Consider the following 13292-nt stretch of genomic DNA (forward strand, 5'->3'; position numbering starts at 1 on the left):
CATGCCCTCTATCATGTATCCATCTCTCTCTGTGTGCCCATTTCCTGTTGCAAACACAAGATAAAATACTTGCTTTGACTTGGACCAATGCACAGATATGAGTGTAATTAAGTTTAATCTAATTCTCCCCACACTGTAAAGTGCATGAACTCAGAAACTGCTTATTGCATATGAAACAACACAGTTCATTTTCAGGTTAGCTAAAATGCATTTAAAACCTTTTATATATAAAACCTAAAACCAGGAATCTATTGTGAGGGAAAAACTCAGAAAATGTAATAGCAGTAAACATCTGATAACACTCGGAAGAGAGGGACAACACTACTGTGTTTCTAAAAATAAAAATGGCTACAAACACTCAATAAGAAGGACAAGTACTCAGGAGTAGATTTTGTTTTTTAGAAAATGCTCTTTATTATTAAATAAATAAATACTGCACTTTTTTTTACACAATAAGTTATTTAGGACATTTTCCACCAAGGTGATAATGGCTCTTAAGGGATCCTCAGAGGATCCCTAGTACTGTATGTTTTTTAAATGTCATTCTCTTCACCTGCGCCCCCTCCACCTCCCCCCTTACATCACCCCTCTGGTTCCCAGCTTAATGTGCTGAGTCCATCTGTCAGTAAAGAGAACAAATCACAGTTTAAAAAGTTAGTGTGATGTTACATCCCTCCCACTCACACACACACACACACACACACACACACTCGCACATATAAACAGCCGAACTCTGGAGCATCCACAGATATTAGCAAATGGTGTCTCTGCACTGCTGAGTTGGCTGTGACATACACTGTACATCATTTACAATGTTCCACAGTTGCGCTCTGGTTACATTCAGAGCATCAGTTTATGGATTGTCTATAAAACAGCATCAACTATACCATACACTTTTAAGCTGGTACCAGCCCAGCATTTGTCTTTACTTTCAAAACATCCCTCCCCCCCCCCCGGGTTCACATTCATACCAACATACTCGTTCCAACAAGCTCGGTCTTTCCTCTCCTCCAACAATCAACATACAAATCAGCCCTTAATCATCCACTGTCATTGTGCTACATTTCATTCCCCCATCTGCAGAGTCCGTCCGTATTATTTTCTTTAACCTGCACCTCTGCTGAGTCACGAAGGTGCAACAGTGTAGGAATGTTAATTTACTTTTCACAGGTCCACCCTCAAACTCGTCCTTCCTGAACGGATCCTGTCGAATCCTGGTTCCACTGCAGTACTGCAGCAGCACAATGGGTAGATTTAGTCTCTTTAACTCTGTCCAAAACACATTTTTGTAGGTTTAGCTGCATCTCTGCAGAAGCATGTTGAGGGAGTACACCATGCGTTCACGCAGGTCTGTGGGGCAGCCGGACGTCAGCAGGGAGCTGAGTTTGAAGGTTTTGGAGACGCGGTCCTCGTTGATGTATGTCAGCATGTACTCATCCCTCTGGCAGCACAGGATGATCTTGGTGTGGTCGTGATAAAAGTTGATCTTTGGGGATAAAAAAAAAGGTTCAGTCAGTTTTTCTGCAAATAACAATTGCAAGTTAACATTTTCTTATTTGATGTGTGGCCTAACCCTCCTCCTCTGCTAATCTTAACCCTGTGTTATGCACCTAAACAGTGCTCCTCTGAGCATGCCCAGCAACGGCTATGTTTCCTGTTACAGTGTGTGTTTACCTGGAAAGTGCCGTCGTTAAAGAGCATCATGAGGGCGCGGTCGGACTTGAGCCACTGCAGCAGGTAGAGTCTAGGCATGTGTGCATCTGTCATACTACCCAGGTCCCCGCCCTGAGAAAGCAAAAGAGTAGCACATCAGGATTAGACAGGCAGCAACATGAAAGATACCATTTCTAATACTCCAGGGGGTGGAGAGACAAAGGACACATAAAAGCAACAGAAATATCATACAAGGGAGTGGGGGAATACAGATACAGATATTTACTTACATCCATGAGATTCTCCTCCATGTAGTGGGAAAAGTACTTGAGCACGGTCACCTGGCCCACAAAGTGTTCAGGAACCTCACAAGTGGGGAAGACAGAGCGTTGGCCCAACTCTGCATAGTAATGGATGGTCCTGAAGAGACGGACAGAAGGAGATAAACAAAGAGTTATGCAACCACTCAGATAAACAACCACTCAGATAAATAAATACAAGAACCAACCATAAGTGGATTTCCTTGACATTTAAAATCTGTTGCTGTTCTTGACTGAAAATTTTGCTCTTGCTTGAAAACATTTAAGGTGTCAATGAGAACATTAGCAAGATCAAGCCAGGTCAAGCCACCTCTTCATTTTGGCATGGCTCATCTCAAACCACTAACAGGTTCTTCAAAGCAGTTATATGTACCACAGCATGCTTAAACAAGCCATCTCCATTACTTGTAGTGACTAATAACTTTCAAACTGAGGGTGGAGTTTTGTGAAAGCGCAGAATAGTTCTTACTTTCTGTCTGGCAGGAGGCTCATGTGAGTGCCGTTGTTGAAGAGAACTCCCACGGTGTGATCAGACAATTGGTAGCCAAAACCATACTTGTTGGAGTAGTCCACCCATTTAGTCACCCATTGAAGACTGCAGCTGTTTGAGCACTGAGGAATGTCGTCCGCTGCAGGGTGAGAAGAACACAAAGGAGGAGGATTAGACAAGCTTAAACTGTGCAACGTTGTAAAATACCTAACTTAAAGTTGTTAAAGAACCCAATAGTTAAACTAACTTAACGATAAATCGTAGTGGGGTTATAAGCAGCAACAATATGTTGAAAGGAAATTTGGGTGTGTTAAAAATATATGGGAGTGTATCTTTGTTAACATGAATTTACATGTACTTTCTGAGTGCTTCGATAATCCCTCTTTTAGAAATGTCAAGGTCAAATACAGATAAGGAGTTTTAGTCTTATCATGAAACCTCTCAATGTGGAGTTATCTAATCAATAACTACATGTTTAGGTCATGACTTTGCAAATCATGTCACCAAGTTGACTCACCTTTAGGCATACTCTCCAGACATCCCCTTAAAACACTTGCAACAGTTTCAGCCACGCTCCCTGTTGTGCTGTCTTCCAGGCCTAGTAACAACAACAACAACAACAACAACAACAGGGGTTCATTAAGCTTGACGTCATATCTGTACAGTACAAGAAATTACTTTGCACTCATCAAATTTCTCTATCATCAGTGCACTTATTCCATTTACAGTTACACGCTAAAATAGAGTATTACATAAAACATATCCATGTCTGTTTGTGATCACTCTGTGTGTGCGTACGTGTGTGTGTGAAACTAGGTGAACTTACATTCGCTGCTGCTGCTGCAGCTCCCCAGACTCCCCCTGACGATCAGACGGATGGGATCTCGCGTTGTCGGGGACTGGCTCTCTGTTGCCAGGGCAACTGGGCTCTCAGCAGATGGCGGAAGTAGACTTCCATTCTGAGGTGGGAATCAGTGACGACAGGGGTTAGAATCTGCGAGTTTAGATCATCTCTTCCTAGTATGACTCAGCAGTCACCCACAGATTCAAAGTGGCTGGCTTAAAAGGTTAAAAATAAGTGCTTTAGTTTGTTCTGAAACGACGCTTGTTATAAAGTTTAGTACAGCATCAGGGTGACTCATTGGATTCTCCTCGACATGATATCTCAAATCTAACAATTTATTAAATGGCTCTATGAATAATGTACCTGCAACATCACCTACACTACATAAGCTGTTTTTGTGTATAATAAATTAATTATTTGTGAATAAATGACCTCTTACCTCAGAAATCTTTTTGCTCTGTTGTTGGCTAATGAAAGTTTTCTCCAGGTCATTCTGCAGTTTGTAGATCTCCTCTTCCTCTTTGGTTAACTTATCTATCAAAGGCAATGACAACACACAAAAATCAGAACATGACCTTTTCATCCAGCAGCTACATGAAGTGACATTAGAGTAGTAAGGGATAAAATGTGACACATGCATCTCAAAGATGTCATGATGCCTCTAGCAACCATAGTTGACCAATTAAAGGATAACTAGCTGGTGTGACAAGCAGCCTGTTAAGTGCTGCATGAGAGGCCTAGTGGTTGATGTCATACTCACTCAGCGTCTCGTAGTATTTGACCTTGTCTCTCCTTCCACCAAAGAGCGCAGCGGCAGCTTTCTTGAAGAAGCTCTTGGCGGGACTAGAGACGTGGAAATCTGGTGCTGAATGGCAACAGCTAGCCGGCAGACGCTCTGGACTGAAGCCCTGCAGAGAACAAAAAGTGGGTCAGTGTGTGGCTAGTGGGAAGAGGGTCACTGCTATACTCCTACAAAGTGACATTTAGAGAGAGGGGAAGAGACAGACAGAGAGGAGATGGCGGTGTCTAACCTGTGTGAAGAAGTCGTGCCTCAGAATGTGGTCCAGGTTGGGTCTGTCCTCTGGGATCTTTGCTAGCAGGCTGGCGATTAACTGCTTAGCCTGTGGCGACAGAGAGGAGGGCAGGGAATAACGCGCCTCTCTAATGCACCTGTATGTCTCCTTCAGGTTGGTGGTTTCAAATGGTGGCCTGCCCAACAGCATGGTATACCTGGAGCAGGATAGAGGGCAAAGTGAGCTCATTTCCATCAATGAAAATCATACATGTGACAGTAGGATTGCACTAGTCCATGACATATGATGCCAATGTGTCTTTTTAACTTCATTATTTGGTGTTAGACTGTTATTCAATAGTAATCAACAATAATTCACATTATTACTAATAGTGACTTTACAGTTTGCCTACTCACATTACACAGCCTAGGGCCCATATGTCTGATTCACAGCCGTGGCCCTGCTTGTTGAGCACCTCAGGGGACAGATAGTTTGGAGTTCCACAGATCGTCTTCCTCCTGTTTCCTGCTGGCTCCAACTTGGCAGCCAGACCAAAGTCCCCAACCTTCAGTTCCATCGACTCACTCACAAAGAAGTTACCTGTAGGGAAGAAAGGGAATGAGATGATGAGCACTTGATATTCAACCCAAGATCAAAGGCTAAATACTGCAAGGATCCACTGATGAATTGATTAAAGTAGTTGGTTGGTGTTAAAAAAAAAAAAAAGGAAAAATAAGAATGCATCTTTTACAATCGTGCACAAAGTGTCTCTGCACTGTAATGTGTCACTGCTGTATAAGGATTCCTTACCAAGTTTCAGGTCTCTGTGGAGGATCTCTTGTTCATGCAGGTACCTCAGTCCAGAGACAATCTGTCTTAGATAATAACGAACCTCTGGTTCAGTAAGCACTTTGCGAGCCTTCAGGATATGGGCTAATGACTGCAAAAAGGAAAAACACAGAGAAGAGAATGATTACAGAGCTGTTCTCTAACTATTCCATGGAAACACATATTTTCCTCTGTGAAGAAAACCTTATCATACATGACGATTTTCTTTAAATCTCATAACACTGTAGGGAGTTATATAGATTTGCTGTATATTACAATGAATTAAAACACAGTTATAGTGGGGGCAGACTCTGAACACTGCCTATGTGCTGCCTCGTTGACTTTAGGTGCAATGCAGGTGTTATCCAAATTTATAAGCAGACAGCAGAGGCAAGGATAAAGAGCAGTGACATTACTACGTGACAAACAACACTTACTTTTCTACTGCAGTATTCCAACAGGATGTAGATGTTCTCTTTGTCCTCAAAATGGTGATAAAAGTGCACAATGTGTTTATGGTGCAGCACTTTGTGCAGCTCAATTTCTCTGTCAATCTAGCAGGGGGAAGAGACAAAAGGGTCACGATTGTAATTGACGGCAATTTATATAATTTATATATATATATATATCCAGTTATACCAGTGCGCACAGGCACCGGAGCAGCGCGCTTACCTTCTCCCGCTGGTGAGGTTTGGAGACGCGCGCATGTGGGATGATTTTGGCTGCATAAACTTTGCTGGTGGACAGATCGGTCATCTCATAGCATTTAGCAAACCCTCCCTGGAAATAGGAAGAAAATAAAACAACTGTTAATGTGCTGTGTCTTCAGAGTGGGTGATAAATCCAAAAAGTCGACAACAGATTATATGCTTGCGCTACCTTTCCCAAAACTTTTCCACGGCAGTAGCACTTCCCCGTGACAGGATCGGTGATAATCCTGGCCATCTCTGAGGGCGCACTGCGCTCATCCATTTTCTTTCGGCGAGGTTCGCCGGACCTCTGCGTCGATTCACACATGCTGCTGCTGTTCGTTTGCTGGGGCCCGCTACTTCTCTGTACTTCCATTTGCGGTGGTTAGTCGTCCTGCACTCAGACTGCAGCCCGGAGAGTCGGTCTCTGAGCCTTTATAGTCTGGCACCCACCCCACCCCGCTGTCTGCCGCCCTCTCTCTGACGTCACGGTGTGAAATGAGAGCATGAGGTCTGCCTGCCTGGTATCGATTACCTTGCATGTGCATAGGTGTTACTGACGGCACAGATGTTAAATCAAAGGGAATAAAACAGCGTGTGGGTTCTGTTATGTTATCTAAGAATTCAGATCATTATTGGCCTCACAAGCCGTCATCCACAACAGACAGATGCTAAAGACAGACATGTTCTGCTGTTTACCTATTCTGCTCAAAGTAGCTGGGCAGGTGAATGGACATTTTACATTTTGGTGCAAAACACAATTTAAGGTGTTGGAAGTCTGATTCATTTGGTCGATTAAATACCCATTATGCAGAGGACAAACATGATCTGTATTCCATTCAGGCTCACCTCATCCTAGGTTTTTGCACCAAACTCAGTTTGGAGCACTAGCACCCTCAGGTGGAGGATTTTGGATAACATTTAGGGTACTCTGCAAGTCACAAACGTGTTCTGCCTTTGAATCTGTTTACCAAAGACTATCAGTGCATATTGTTTTGAAACCTGGAACCTAACATGTCAGAGTATATTCAACTGTTTAGTGCAGTGTGAGCAGAGGTGTAAACGCTGTGCAGGCGGTAGTACATTGGCAATTATATTGTAATGTTCAGTTATATGCAAAAGTTTGGCCACCTCTTGACAAACAAAACATTTGGTGTTTTGTTTCATTGAACAGATGTAAACACAGCCTCCTGGTGGTATGGAACATAAAACAAAATATAAGCAGCAAACATGCATGCATTGTTTTAGTATATTTCATAAATTTAACAAAAATCTAAAAAATAAAAACATCATTGTGGCATGTGGATGTGGTTTGGGCACCCAACATGGTCACTACTTAGTAAACACACAACCACAAAACATGATAGCTCCACCCCCTATGCTTACCAGATGGGGAGGTGTGCTTTTCATGAATCGCTGCTCCTTTTTTCTTCAAAGAACCCCGATGCTGATTGTGGCCATTGAGTTTTATTTGAACTTCATCAGTCCACAGCAATTGTTTCCAAATCACACAAGGCTTCTGTAGATGTTCTGTTGCTGCACAGTGGAACTCCTGAGGCTGCTAAATATTTCTGCAGGTTTCCTGCATTCACATGGAGGTTCGGATTTGCCCTTCTGACCAGCATACAAGCAGTTCTCTCTGAGTGTTTTCTTGGTCTTCCAGATCTCATCTTGACCTCCACAGTTGCCCTAAACTGCCATCTCTTAATCACGTTTCACACTGTGAAAATTGCTATCTTATTGTAGCCTTCTCCTACATTGTGGAAATCAATAACACAGTCTTAGCCTTACACAGCTGGTCAGAGCAGTGGCTCCCAACCTTTTTCCTTAAGGGACCCCTTTTCTGTCATTTAGTAAACTAATGTCCCCTGACTCAGTGACATATTTTATATTTCATATTATATTCAAAACTGTACAATGAACCCAAATAGTGAACTCAGTAACTGCAAGAAGTTTGTGTAAAACGAATGATTTGGATGAATTTTGAGCAGATTATTTCCTGTTTAGGGAACCTTTTATACAATTCTGTCTGTATTATGTATTTTTTTTTAATTATTTTTAACAATCATCCAGACTTAATACAGACTTTTTGTTTTGATAAATTCAGTATTGTCTTGTCCCTAATGCTTGGCCATTGTCCCATGATCTATCTTCTAACAATGGAAACATTTCTTACACCTTAAAATCAAGAAGGTCTAGTGGCCCCCCCATGAAGCTTTGGCGACCCCCAGGTTGGGAACCACTTGCTTAGAGGAACCCATGGTTTGTGAGTGTTCACAAAAGGTTTGAAGAGTCAGAGTATTTGTAAAAGTGTTGAAATTGGCACCAGCTGACGTTTCAAGAATGACAACTGTTCACATGTGTCACAAGCTTATGAAGGTTTGAGATCTTATAAAGAAGAATCTGAGACTGCAGGATTCTTAAAACCAAGTTTTATTAAAATCTGTTTTAGTTTTAATGTCAACACATAACCATGGTTCTCAGACTAAAATGCACATTTCTCTATCCAGTTTAATATTCCATGTGACCCTCAAGGGTCAGGTGACATAGATAATTATTTGAGACCACCAGTGAGGTGGCTGTGCAACATCTAAACATGCTGTCCATGTTCCTAACCCTCAGTGGCTCTCTGGGAGTGAAATGGAACAAACTCACAATGGCCTTGAGCTGTAGACATGGGCATTAATTTTTTGAATAAACACAAGTGAACACAACATACAAATCTAATTACAACTCCACAAAAGGAAAGTGGGGCGAAACTATGACCCTGACATTCCCTGCTGTAGCTTGCTGCTGAAGAGGTTTATTAGTGTTGATGCGGAAGTAAAATGATTTGTAGTGAAAGAGCTCTTACAAAGGGAGCTAGAGCCATATTGGGGACAGAAGAGCATGATGGTTTTGATAAGACAGTCGGTAATATGGCAAAGGTTCAGTCTGTTCTAGCAGTGCAAAGATTGTACAAATACTGCAGGGACTAAGTGATGTCAAAATCATCCTGACATCTTGCTTTGATATAGTCCCTCTCATCCTCGCAATGTTCTATGTCATCTTTGAAAAAGGATCACCCCTGATCAGTGCTCATAACAGATAGATATCACCAATTTATTTAAGTTTGCTGCTTTTATGCCACTATTTGCATAGTTACAGCCAGAGAGAGACAGGAAGTTGGGGAGAGAGAGGGGACGACATGCAGTAAAGGGCTGCAGGTTGGAATTTAACCTGGGCCGCTGCAGAAAGGAATTAGTATACGGGCGGCACGCTCTACCAGGTAAGTTACCAGGGCACCCCAAAATGTGTTGTTTCTTTTTGTTTGTCTTTCTTCATTTCTGGTGTAAGAAAACATTAAAGTTTCTGGAGGGTCTTTGAGGTGGTTCCAGGAGGCCCCCAGAAACATGGGGGATATTTTAATTTCACTCCATTTTCATTGATTAAAAGTTAGCCCATTGAGAGAATATATAAAAAATATTATTCTTTCACACTATTCACTGTCAATCTGCCAATCTACAGAATAGACAGTTATGGAATAACTATTTCTTATCAGACAGGGATTCCTGAGACTACATCTTATCACATATGTGTACGTAGCCTGGTGTGTATCAATTTGGGGGTCCTTGACACCAAATGGGTTGAGAGCCACAGCTGTAGAGAACGACAGTGCTGGGAAACAAAACAACCCAGAAACATGTGACTTTTTACCCCACTGTGTTCGATACTTTTCTCAGATGTGAGCGCACACTGCTAATGTCATAAGCAAAAGTCTGGTCAAGACCGGAGCCGACAGAAGATTGCTGTGGCCAGTTGGAGAAAGGAAAACGACAAGCAATGACACGCGCATCATCAGGAAGCTCTTTCAAAAGCTTCTCACCCAGCAACTCCATCTGTAAACCAATAAGAAAAGGCTATATAGTCACTTTGAATGCTATGTATGCTGACATATACAGCGTCAAAAGAAATACTCACCACTCCTGGAGCAAGGAAAGCGGTCACATTGTTGTACGCAGATAAATCAGTCTATGAAAAAAGAAACATGGTCATATAACAACTTTGACCAGGCTAAAATAAAAAGTAATTTTTGTTAAGGTCTTACCTTCCAAAAGTCCTTTTTAATAAAGGTTGCCTGGTTCGAGGGCACTCCTTTCCAGTGGGCCTTGCTCCTGGCATAGGCAACTAAAATGCCGTTAATCTCAAACCCTGTGCACTGCAAACCAGCAGCAGAGGCTGCAAGAACCTGCAAAAAAAAGTCTGATGATGCAAAATACAACTACAATGGCACAGTATACACAACACACACAGATTTGCCCCGTGGTTTATGGCCATATGTGAATGTATTTTTTCTGAGACAATTGCAGCTCACTTACCACTCTTCCATCTCCTGATCCCAGGTCTGCTAAGCGACCTGTTCGTCCCTCAAGCAGCTTCATAATGTTCAGTGTCTGATCTTTACTCGAGGGCAAATAAGGAACCTGGGCCGCAGTGAAAGAGCGACATGAATTCTTTCTTTTTCATGTGAAGATGTCTCTGGATATGCTTCATACTTCTGAGTGCTACAACCTTGAATCTGATCTCCTACTCACTGTCAGTGGAGCCTTTTCCACAATAACTGAGTGATATATTCAACAGGCCTCTCTGTCTCTGTCTCTGTCTCTGCTCTGCCTCTCTCTCTGGTAATCATATGCATATTAGTATTGACTTAAATTGCTTCTTTTTGCTTTAAAATGTCAGAACAAATAGAGATTCTTCAAGTAGCAACACATATCTTCATCATTACCTAACCTCTGATTATCTGCTCCTGATCCTCATGTTTTCTTGTTCATCTTGTACTGGCAGTGAAGAAAAACAGTGTAAGATCCATTATGTTACAAACATGGATCTCAGTACCAAATGCACTTCAGAGTAACGCACTGTAGAAGATGGGGCCGTTCTCCATAAAACATAATCACGGTTATAGACTTACCATTTTCTTTCTGTCCCACATTTGTTGCTAGCACGGAGCACTATGCTCCAAAACAAGCAAACTATTATTAATGCGCAAGTTTTATCTCAGCTTATTTTCTTTGATTTCACACAAACATGCAACATTTGATATTTGAAAAGATGGGAAAGAAGGCTTAGCAGGCAGGTAAAAACAGAACAAAGGAAATCTCTGGCACCTTGAGGCTCCATGGGATTTTTCGAAAGCCAGGCAAAGCAAACAGGCTCCATACTCCATACACGCCTGTGAGCAGAGCGCCCACGCAGGTTGACAGGACAGGATGGGGTCTGCTGGTAGAAAGGACCCTGCCACGGTCTTGAAGAATTATCTCAATGGAGTCCTCCATTGCAAACTGTCACCAATATGATCACAAATACAGCAGATGGAGGGAGATATTACTATTCTGTAAGGAAATATATCTGAAGAACTCTATCATATACTGGATTATTGATGTCAAGACTGATGTTGATATTCGTTTATTTAAAAAATAGAAAATGATACAGCAGCATATATGGACACACATAACTTTTTTTTTTGTTAAGGATAATTTTGTTTAATTTTTGTGATAATTGTGTTGTGGTCACTAATCGCAGCTTTTGACCAATCAGAGCTTAGTAGATGGGACTCAAAATGGGGACATCAACTAGCTAGCTAACAACCACATTCACAAAAAATAGTGACAGAGAAATGGTGACAAGCACGGATGAGATTGTACAAATTGTCGACTTACAGAAGTAAAAACTTGATCAATGAGAAAAAATGTTTAATGAACTGCTCCTAGCAAACACTACTGCAACTTCTGTGTAGACTGAAAGACAATTCACTACTAATAGTTTATTAGGGATATACAATATGAAATACCCCCAACTCTAACTAGTTGACTAATATGAACACAATGAATGATTGAAGTGAAACAAAAAAGCAATCAAGTCTGACATTTGACAGTGTAAACAAACTCTCAGGTGTACAAATGTAATGAAGACATTGTTTCCTAATTATCATAATTTCTGGACAGCAATTTAATGTTACGTATTGGTCAACAATACACTGTACACAGAAGCTGTATTGGCAATTATATCGGCCGGCTAATTTATCTGTCAACTCTCAAATTTACTGCAGATACACAGAAACACTGTGATCTTTTGTAAAGAAAACGTCAGAATCTATAGGTTTGAAGAGTATGTAAGTAAATTATTGGAGCAGTATTCAAGAAATTAAGTCTATAAAAATAATTACATTTTTGCAAACAAAGAACTTTAAGGTATGAACTATTTTTGAAATGCCATAATATGTACTGAATTTATGCACACAAAAAAAGAGAGTGAGGTTGCTTAGGATAAAAATAACCTGTCTACCTTTGTCAACAGACATAGCTCACTTCAGTATCAAGAGGTCAGGGAGCTTATTAAGCAACAGTATTTGATTTATAACAATAGTGTTTTGTTAATCATTTACCACAAGGCAGCCTCTGAGAGCTGCCAAAAACATCACCAGAGCACCTTTTCAACAGCAGATGGTGCCACAGTGGCCTCTCTCATACAGAAACCTCTAGAAAAGTTTTGTTTACCACGCTTACTGTAGATCGTGTGCTGAAACTATCTGAAACGACAGCTCTGTTTATGAAACGACCAAAAGATTATGCTCGCAGTCTCTAAAAGAGGAGCTCCACCACTATAAAGGACTCCAAAGCGGCACAACAGATTGTTAGGATTTCTGAAGTGTGGACGAAATCAGAAGTAAATATTTTGAAGTAAACAAAAGAATGACTAATTAACCTGCTTTTTCACAAGATAGACACACACACACACACACACACACACACACACGAGGTTCAGCGTTGAAACACAAGTTGAAAAAACAACAAACAACAAAATCTAGGTTTATAAAGACAGACATGTTTGTGCAGCCTACCTGACCCGCCCCCCTCGTCTGCGCACCCAGCAGCCTGCGCACACAGATCCTCCAGTCAAAGGCCAGTCAGTCGGTCTATATCCCGCCCAATAACTTCTACACGCCCTATCAGATGTCTGCTAAGTGTCTGGCGGATACAAGACGCCTGACAGGGAGCCAAACTCAGGGCTTGTATCCGAGGTTGTGGTCCACGCTTACATAATGTCTGTTGTGTCTGTCTGTGCGGTGGACTATTACAAAGCAATGTCGGGCTTTCAGATGTGAGTGATGAGCGAAGACTGGTTATTTACTCACATGAAAAAATCATCAGAGTAATTAATACGGTCCTCACTTCCTTGTGACAATAGTACAGTTTCGCATTTGCACCTCTCACATTAATTATGCAGGTCTTAAGTCTAGCCTATATAAAAGAGACCCCGATGTGATTACAATTGCAAAGATGCCCATTTTTTACGCACTTCCGCCGCGGCCCCCATCCTGCACTGGCTCCCATTGAAAGGCCCATAATAATAATATTCATCACCACTCAGGCCTCTCTTATTTGCTCAGCCGCTTGTTCTGTGAAGCGGAGC

The 13292-nt window shown here is 41.6% G+C and overlaps 2 protein-coding genes across 3 annotated transcripts; both read right to left on the reverse strand.

The window, feature by feature from the left end:
- Positions 1-389: 389 nt before the first annotated feature.
- On the reverse strand, positions 390-6254 carry plk2b (polo-like kinase 2b (Drosophila)). The gene is made up of 14 exons (XM_051421468.1): positions 6028-6254; positions 5821-5928; positions 5586-5702; positions 5131-5260; positions 4737-4920; positions 4339-4537; positions 4068-4215; positions 3747-3841; positions 3290-3422; positions 2981-3061; positions 2443-2602; positions 1944-2073; positions 1675-1785; positions 390-1486 (listed from the first exon to the last, which is right to left on the reverse strand). The coding sequence occupies exons 1-14, from the start codon at positions 6211-6213 to the stop codon at positions 1295-1297; spliced, it is 1974 nt and encodes a 657-aa protein (XP_051277428.1). The 5' UTR covers positions 6214-6254; the 3' UTR covers positions 390-1294.
- Positions 6255-8254: 2000 nt separating this feature from the next.
- On the reverse strand, positions 8255-13108 carry si:dkey-190g11.3 (uncharacterized protein LOC567059 homolog). Of its 2 annotated transcripts, XM_051421489.1 has the most exons (6): positions 12721-13108; positions 10988-11161; positions 10196-10300; positions 9925-10065; positions 9798-9848; positions 8255-9715 (listed from the first exon to the last, which is right to left on the reverse strand). In XM_051421489.1, the coding sequence occupies exons 2-6, from the start codon at positions 11153-11155 to the stop codon at positions 9530-9532; spliced, it is 651 nt and encodes a 216-aa protein (XP_051277449.1). In that variant the 5' UTR covers positions 11156-11161; positions 12721-13108; the 3' UTR covers positions 8255-9529. The 2 variants fall into 2 exon arrangements, with proteins under 2 accessions (XP_051277449.1, XP_051277450.1); XM_051421490.1 differs by lacking the exon at positions 12721-13108 and having other exon boundaries at positions 10988-12714.
- Between the last annotated feature and the right edge of the window lie 184 nt (positions 13109-13292).

This window comes from Dicentrarchus labrax, unplaced genomic scaffold (genome assembly GCF_905237075.1).
Source record: "Dicentrarchus labrax unplaced genomic scaffold, dlabrax2021, whole genome shotgun sequence".
Taxonomy (NCBI): domain Eukaryota; kingdom Metazoa; phylum Chordata; class Actinopteri; family Moronidae; genus Dicentrarchus; species Dicentrarchus labrax.